Here is a 9,325-nt window from a genome sequence, read left to right as displayed (position 1 = left end):
ATGCCCAGCAAGCCTGAGCTTGTGGCATCCTGCAGCATGTACCTACAGCAGTGGACTCATACAGTATTTGTCCTTTTGTGATTGACTAAATTAACTCAATCCAGGTTTAATTTTTATCAACTGCAACAACCATTTTTAAATTCCCTTCAGCAACATTTCTTTTATAATGAGCACAGATATTGATCTCTCCCAGTCAGTTGACCAGGTAGATTTCTTTTGGATTTTTGACATAGACAAGTGAACCAGGACTTCAATTTGTTGTAATATCTCAGTTGGTTTTCTGTTAACTCTTAAAGTCATGTTTATTTCAGTGCTGCCTTTCCGACTTCTTTAAATACCATTGGTTCTTGATTATATGCTACCTCATGGCATTGTTGAATGTTGATGAATTCTTATTGTACAGGGACTTTATATTATTTCTATCTTCTTTTGATGCTTTCTGAACATTTCAACATTAAGCCCAGAGAATCATTTTATATCACAAATTTAGGCTTCATAAACGCTAGATGTTTTCTCTACTTTTGATTTTCTAACTGCAGCTCTTTGCATATTTTTATCTTTTAGGATCATACTCAACGTCATCTCAATAAATCACTTTTTGAACACATTTAGTCATCTCTTTTAATTGATAAGCTATTATCTTTAGCTATGTGATGTCTTATTTAGCTTTCTCTATTTTACCTCTCAGAATTCTTATATCCATTGTAATGGTTAGACAAAACTCATAGACAAAATTCAGGATTAAAGGGTTCATTAACAAAGTTAATAAGTTTTAATGCCAGTGAAAAATACTCAGGGTAAAGGACATGTTACAGAGTCCTTTTAGGACTGCTGATAAATGCTCAAAGGATCAGTAAACCCAGATCCCTGAATTAAGTGTCCAAAGGCAAGTTGTTCCAGTAAGCCTCAGTCCAAAGGCACTCAGCTCCACTTCCATGGATCGGTAAAGCCAATGCCCCTAGTGAGTGCTGAGTCATCCCCACTCCTTAATCCAGACTTCTTCACAAAAGCACTCAGCTTTACTTGCTTCATAGGTTGGGAAGCCCATCTTTCTGCTCCACATTCTGTGGTTATCTACCCCCTGGTTCTGCTGCCCTCTGCTGGAACAGCTGTCATCTGGACCCCGGCGGTTCACTGGGCTGGGATCTCAGGTCTAGAGGTTGGGTGCTCCACTCCTGGCTCTTGCTGGTAATGAGAGCCCTTCTTATGCTTCTTCAAGGTTCATTTTGTACACCCAGCATGACGGCACTTCAGAGAGGCCTATTTGCAGTTACCTACAGGTGAATACTATCGATGTCTCAAGCCTCTCTAGAGAAAGGTCATTTGCCAGGAGTTAGAGACTTTGGCTATAAAGGCCATATTAAATAATTCACTTCCCCTGCAAACTATTCTATATTCAAGAGCAAAATTCAGAGTCTCTTTGAAATCCTTTCGGTCTTTTATTGATTATATTTAATGCCCTACTAACAGCTAGCTGTATACAGTGTTCAATGTATGAAATCTATTCTTGAGATGTTTTCTAAAATCAGTGGGATATGTCCAATATTGTTCTTTGATTTTTGTGGAATTGTTTTAATTTTCTTCAATTTCATCTTGAAATTGCAAAGGCATAATAGATAGTGTGGTCCATAATCATGCCTGGTTTTGTTCTGGCTGACATTATTAGATTTTTATTATCTCTTTCCAATATATTTGACACTGGAATTGGTTTAGTATTTTAATTATTTTGTCCTGTTCTCCATCTAATTAGCAGAACTTTTGGAATAACAAAATCATTCTTTAATTCATAGAACATTCATGTTTTTGTAATATCAGGAGTGCACATTAATTATCTAAAATACCCTACCATATACTATCTCATACTTTAATATTGCATAGTAACACACTTATTTCAAAAGATAACATATCTTTTGCTATGATTAAAAAATAAAAACATATTTGTGATTTTCCTTAGCTAGAATTCTTGGTAAGCTAGATTTGATTTCGTTTCTCATTACAACCATAAAAATAATGGTCATCCCAAACCTCACCAACATCAAGTTGATTCTGAATCATAACAAGTTTAGTTAGGGTGGATAGGGTAATAAAACTTTACAGAAACCAAAAAATGTTTTTGCTTTGGATCACTTGATGGGTTTCAACTGCTATGCCCAAGCCTAAGTCATAGTTTCATCGTTAAAATGATAACAATACTTAGTGGCAAGTCTAGTTTTAGATAAAAATCAGTAGCCATTATATAAAATCATGATTTATTAAAATAATACATGCCTTAAATGCACATCCTTAATTTAAAAAAATAAAGCTTGATTTTTAAACAATAATCTAGAGAGAATGGGCTTTAAAAATTTAGCTATAAAAGTTGTTTCTTTTGTATGCTAATAAGTATAGCAAATGCTTCAGGAGATTTTATGAGAAAACTAAAATGTTAATTAATGATAGCACAAACAGTCCAAGACTTAAGTATCCAATATTAATTAACTGCAAAACATTTTAGAATCCTTTGAATATTAGGTAAAGGAGTAGGAAAAATACCAAAAGACAAAAACAAAAACAAAACGCCAAGCAGACTGCTGATTAAAAAAAAAAGTTAAAAAGCATAAATTTGGCACACTCCTCTTCTCTCATCCATCTTAACCTGAAATATCAAATATTCTCATGCAGTCTTCTGGCCTTTGTGTTCTTGACAACAATGCCTTACTCTTCCCTGCATTGATTAAAAACTATAATATATTATTCCCTGCCTCCTCTTCCCTAATACAAAATCATCTGTTCTATACCCTGAGGTTCTTTCAGCTAAATGTAACAGGAGAAGGTGGGAAGCTTGATAAGAGTATAATTTATTACTTCTTCAAGCATATTTGCATTCTAAAAAAAGACTTAAATGAATGAATAACCAATGGTGAGACAGAAGACACAAAGCCCAAAGTCGGGGAAATATGTTTTCTCCCACACTTTCCTAACTATGTCTCATAAAGTATGTACTATTTCCCTTATTTCTTACATTTTTAAGGGTTGTCAGTTCCAAAGTCAAAAATAAATTGTTGTATTGGTGAAGTGCTGCTTGCAAAGAATTAGCAAGTCGTAATTCTTTCTGGAGAGTAAAAATAAAGTTGGGAAGAAGAGTGGGAAATGGAAGCAGCATTGATAATTATATAAAGATAGATATATAGATATGTATATTCCTTTGGCGAATGTGATGTTTGCGTTTAATTTGTACTTTCATTCAGGGTTAGGAGGGTGGACAAATGATGAATTAAAGTTATGTAACCTCATAACTTGATAGCAGAGAAGGAAAATGCATATGACAGTTATGGAAAAATGATTTAATATATTCATAAATGTGTTTACATTTGATTCTGTTTTGTCTTTTTATGTATATCTATTTTAATAGATGAACACCTTTTTTGCAAACTGTTTTGTTAAAAGCCATCCTGAATTTAATATAATAGAATACTTTTCATAGTTGAAGATTGATATACTAAAATTTAATTTTTATGTGAGAAATTATCTGAATTTGGAATACATTGTGTATGTATTATTATAGTGCCTACACTATATCTTACCTTGTGTATTAGGAAACTGAGAATAAAAGCAGAAATAAAGCAAAAGTAGCAGAAATTAACTTAAAATTATTTCTATAAGATCTACGAAATACATGATTTATGCATAATCATGAATTAACTACAATCAGAATCAGCTGACTTGTAATTAAGGATCTTCTTACCCGGTGATAATCTGACTGTACATGACAACAGAAGTGAGGCAAACCTTAAATGCTCTTCCGTTGACAGAGCACATAACTCGACTAATGAAGAATCGAATGCTCTGCAAATATTGAATTTTATTATGAAAATATTTTTCATTTGCAAGTAAGATAGGCCTTGTCTTTGCTTTACTTCTTCTTTGTCTTAATAGTATTAACTTTTGCATAAGGTAGATAAAATAGCATTTGGTAAAAATTTAAATATAGTAAGTTAATGCTCCAATAGTTTTAAAAGATGTACTTTTTTAAGGTATAAACAGAAAAATGGGTGAAGGGAGATGTCGGACAGGGAAAGTTATGACAAAATAATAATTTATAAATTATCAAGGGCTCATGAGGGAGGGGGAAGTGGGGAGAGAGGATGAAAAATTGATGCCAGGGCCTTAAGTGGAGAGGAAATGTTTTGAGAATGATGAGGGCAATGAATGTACAAATGTGCTTTACACAAATAATGTGTGTATCGATTGTGATAAGAGTTGTATGAGCCCCTAATAAAATGATTTAAAAATAAAAATTAAAAAAGGAAAAAAATATATTACATTCCACTGAATTTTGAGATTTCTAATTTTTCCATATTAACAAATAAATATATTTTACATTATAATTCTGTATGGTAACATAAAAGTCCAATATTTACAATACATTCATCGAAACTCTAAATGAAACAATTTTTTTCACTGTTGCGTTTATTAGTCTGCTCCTACTTTGTGCAAATCTATAAAATGAACAGAGAAAAAGAAATTTGGCCTAGCTTGTAGTTAATGTTGTGATGGAAAGATAAAATTATTAAGCCAAAAATATTTATGGGCTGCAGTTTTTAAGAAAAACTATAATGTCTATAAATTTAAATTTTTATAGTAGAATCATTTACCACAGTTATACTACAAGAGGGAGTGCCCAAACAAAAACACCAAAAAAACCCAGAAAGCAGCTTTTCTGGGCAGAGATTTCATAGTAGCATTTTTCCCACTACCTGAGCATCGAGCAACTAGCTCTGACTTAGTGCGCCCAATGGTGTCCCTGGGTTCTCTCTGGTCGCAGTGAATTTGTGTGTGTGTGTGTGTGTGTGTGTGTGTGTGTGTGTGTGTGAAAGTACTTCTTCTCAAGCCTCGTTTTCTTGTGATGGTTCATATAAAAGAACAGCGTGAGGCTGTGAAATTTTGTTTCCTGCTGGGGAATAATGGCACAGAAACTGTGATGATGTGTAACAAAGCTTACAGAGACAGCACTTTGGGAAAAGCTGGAGTGTATGAATGATTTTCTCCTTTCCAAAAAGGTGAAATGTTGATCGATGATAACCTTGTTCTGGACGTCCCTCAACTTCTCAAATAGACAAAAAGTTGACTCGTAGTGCATTTGGAGTTCATGCCACGTGGTCAGATTGTTAATCAAGCTTTCTCGTTAGAGGTTCTGCAAAGATTGTGTAACAGTGTGTGATGTAAAAGGCCTGATTTGTGACACACGAGGGACTGTATTTGCCACCAGGACAATGCATCTGCCCAAGCAGCCATCTCAGTGAGCCAGTTTTTGGCAAAAAATAGCATGTCTGTCCTGCCCCACACACCTGACTCACCTGACTTGACTCCTTGGGAGTATCTTTTGTTCCGCTAATGCAGAGGGACATGAAAGGACAGCGATTTGACGACATATGAGAGGGGAAGAAACAAAAACGAGGGAGGGGCTGTCAGCCATCCAAACAGATGAATTTGCAAACTGTTCCCAAGAATGGAATCGCGGATTCGATAAATGTATTAAGTGTAATGGAGGGTATCTTGAAGGTCATAAGGTTGTTTTGTTAAAAAAAAAAAGAAAAAATACATAGCTTTGAAAAAATATTCCATTCTATTGGGTGGTACGCCCTAATATTAGGAAATATGAAGAAATGAAATTTATCGTGTACAAGGAGAGATGTTTTAGTAATTTTAAATAACTGAATGATAAAAAAGTTGTGAAAAAGGAGTGTATGAGGTCACAACGACAAGGATAATAAGAGAGAGGATGTGTTATCAATATAAAAGTATATTAAAATAAGTGCCAAAGGTTTGGAAATCAATTGATTTATCTGTTAATCTATTCTCCCATTTGCTCATATTTACTGAATAGTAAATATGCAGAGAACATTAGACTTAGTAAAATGTGGGTTATATGTAAAGGCATCAAAATAAATGAACTGCAGAATTACTTTCTATAAAAAATACACTTATACATATTTGTGGGATTAAATGTAATGTAACTAACTTGCATTTATTGAAGAAAATCTAATGAAAAAAAAGTCAATGTCATTTATCTGGAATTATTTCTTCAAGCAAGTAGAATGTTGCTACTTTGAGCAAAACTACATCCTGAAAAGATAAAAAACAGATTTACTTTCTTACAGTAACATCATGAGAGAGAAATGGAAATGATAAGGAAAATAGGATTATAAGAAACGTTCTATAAAGTGCATGAGTTGATGTATATGTTGTATGAGACAGTGGGTTGCAGGTGGGTAAATAAAGGTTAAGAGTGACTTATTCCTTAAACCAAATCTATCGCCTGCTATTGAGTCAATTCGGATTTATAGCAATCCTATAGAAGAGAACAAAACTGTCACATATGGATTCTGAGACTGCAAACCATTGCAAGAGAAGACAGGCTCACTGTATTCTTTTCTTTGAAGCCTCCTCATTTTCTAAAGGAGTGACTGGTAGTTTTGAACTTCCACCACTGTGCTAAATCATTCTATCAAAGGCGCTGAAGATGGAAAACATGAAAAGAATAGCAAAAGCATGTGATTAATAAAATAATTAATGTTTGAGAAATAATACAATCCTCAAAGCAAGTTAAAATGGTAGTACTATGGATTAGCTAATGAATTGAAATCAATTTGGAATCTCATTTCACTCAGTAAACTCTTTTCATTATTGTTTCTTAAGTAATCTAATTATTATACCCAAGTGCTTATTAAATGTTTAAGTGTTAGAATGGGAAAATTTGCTGTAGGGGTTAAGTACCAAAGTGGTAAATTTTTGTATAATAAGTTATATCATGGAGCATTGTATTCAAATAGTTATTCTAATTTAAATAATTCTAATTGCATTGTGTTAATGCTGAGACCATTTTCTATTGGAGTAATCATATATGACACAAAATACATGCTATTTCTGACATTTTTACTTGCACAATTCAGAGACATTAATTATGCTCATTATATTGTGTAATCGTCACTACTAGTTGTTTCCATTTTTTCCTCCTTCACCCTTAACAGAATCACAATGATGCCTAAACAATGGATACCTGCATCACTCTCATTTGCACCTATCCAAATAACTAGTAATTCATTTTGATCTAGTACTTGAATTTTGGGGGATGGACTTATTTCACTCAGCATAATATTTGTAAGACTCATACATGTTGAGGCATATATTAAGACCCTATTTTTCCAGAGGTTAGAGCAATATTACATTAATTTAACACTATCAATTTGATTATTAAAACTGATTAGAGTTACTTGATATTATACCATAACATATAGGTTGTACACACAGATCATATTTCACCAAAGTAAACTATCAAATACCATTTGTTTTATAATTGTAATAATATAAAAATTATTAGCATGGCAATATGTATGATACCTACCATAAAATTGATAGCAGAAATTATGACTTGTCTGTTTCCAAACACTGAGAAGAAGAAAAAGAAGATGTCAGACAAATAATTAGATTTGGATGGTCAAATAATATAATGTCTTATAAAATTTATAAAATATCACTATCTTATGATCAGAAATACTATATCTCATATAATTAAGTTTTGTAATAGTATGCTTACTATATAAAAAGTTTAAAGCATTGCTTTCCACCTGTCTTTCTATTTTAATGTTTTAATGGTATGTTAAACACAAATAGGAATATAGTCTGTGTTATTAATCTCCTTGAAGGGAGATTTAATATTTTTGTGATTAAATAAAATTAGTATATCTTACCACTTAATAAATAATAGTTCAGGAGCATAAAAAGTGCAAGTAATATACATGACCATTCTGTCAAAAAAGAATCCGCCAACATAAAATTATTTTTTTAAATGGCGTTTAATTAACATCAGTCTTACTGAAGGAAGACGTCCATACTACACTAAAGGTATTAGTAAAAACCAAGGCTCCAGAATTGCTGGAACACCAATTTGAATCATTTCACAGAATTGATGAGGCCCTACATCTACCCACGTCTCTATGCCAGGTAATTCAGAAGACACCTATCTGGTCAACAAAGGCTAGAGATTTATATCTGTGCCCAAACCAAATAAAGGTGACAAAACAGTACATATTAATTGTCAAGGAATATCATGACCATCTGATTTAAAAATTCTGGAGATCATTCAATAACAGTTGCCGCAGTACATTCACGGGACTGCCAGAAACCAAAGCTGGCTTCAGAAGAGGATTTAATGGTTTTTGGTACCTTTGTACTGGTTCTGACTCTTAGAAACTCTGTGTATAACAGAATAAGTACTGTGCAGTCCTCCACCATCTTCACAATTGGTCATATAATTAAGCCTATTTTGCCACCACCGTGTCATTATTATTGTCAAGGGACTTCATCTTTTTGCTGCTCCTTAACTTTACCCAGTATGATGATCATCTACCCTGATAACACAACCAATATACTTGAGATGAAATCACACCATCAATGCCTCTAAGGAGCATTCTGGCTGCACCTCATCCAAGGAAGATTTGTCTTTTCTTTAGTAAATCCATGATATTTTGAATATTCTTTATTGGAATTCAAATTCAAACTTGTCAATTACTTTTGTCATCCTATACAATGTCCCAGTTTTACCTGCATATGAGGTTGTTGAAAATACCATGACCTGGGTCATGTGTACTTAATCTTCAAAGTAGCATCCCGGCTTCACAACATGTTAAAGATTAATCTCTTGATTGATCCTTCCATGAACATTGATTGTGAATCAAAGCAAGATGAATCCTTGACAATATGAATGTCCTCTTAACTTATCATGATGTTTAGCTATTAGTCTGGTTGAGGACTTTTGTTTTCTTGATATTGAGTTGCAATTTGTACGAAGGCTACAATATTTGAGCTTCCTCAGCAAGAGCTTCAATTCCTCCTCACTTGCATTAAGTAAGGTTGTATTATCTACATATTGCAGGTTATTCATGTAAGACAGATTCTCTAATTACTTGGTCAGTATACAAATTGAATAAGTATGGTGGTAGGATACAACTCATACAAGCATCTTTCCTTATTTGAACCATATAGTATTCCCTTGTTCATTCTATACAACTGTCTCTTGATTTTTGCTCCACCAGAGTAAAATGAAATGTCCTGGAATTCCCATTCTTCTCATGGCTATTCACAGTTTATTTTTATCCATGCAGTCAAATGCATTTTCATAGTCAATAATGCACATTTCTCATAATCTCATATTCTCTGTTTTCAGCAAAGATCCAATGGACCTCAGCAATTGTATTTCTTTTTTTTTAATTGCCCTCATCATTCTCAAAACAATTCCTCATCACTTAAGCCCCCGGCATAAAATCCTCATTTTCCCCTCCCTCCC

The 9,325-nt window shown here is 33.4% G+C and overlaps 1 protein-coding gene across 1 annotated transcript in view; it reads right to left on the bottom strand.

The window, feature by feature from the left end:
* Positions 1-9,325, bottom strand: part of TECRL (trans-2,3-enoyl-CoA reductase like) — a 132,876-nt gene that overhangs the window by 19,538 nt on the left and 104,013 nt on the right. The window contains exon 9 of the mRNA XM_045284066.1: positions 7,385-7,428. Within this exon, the coding sequence (XP_045140001.1) occupies positions 7,385-7,428 (44 nt within the window). The remainder of the gene's footprint in view (positions 1-7,384; positions 7,429-9,325) is intronic.

This window comes from Echinops telfairi, unplaced genomic scaffold, assembly GCF_000313985.2.
Source record: "Echinops telfairi isolate 266 unplaced genomic scaffold, ASM31398v2 ScPeMD7_7468;HRSCAF=8506_0, whole genome shotgun sequence".
In the NCBI taxonomy this organism is placed as follows: Eukaryota; Metazoa; Chordata; class Mammalia; order Afrosoricida; family Tenrecidae; genus Echinops; species Echinops telfairi.
The sequence above is the reverse complement of the archived record's forward strand: the minus strand, read 5'-3'. Positions and strand labels throughout refer to the sequence as shown.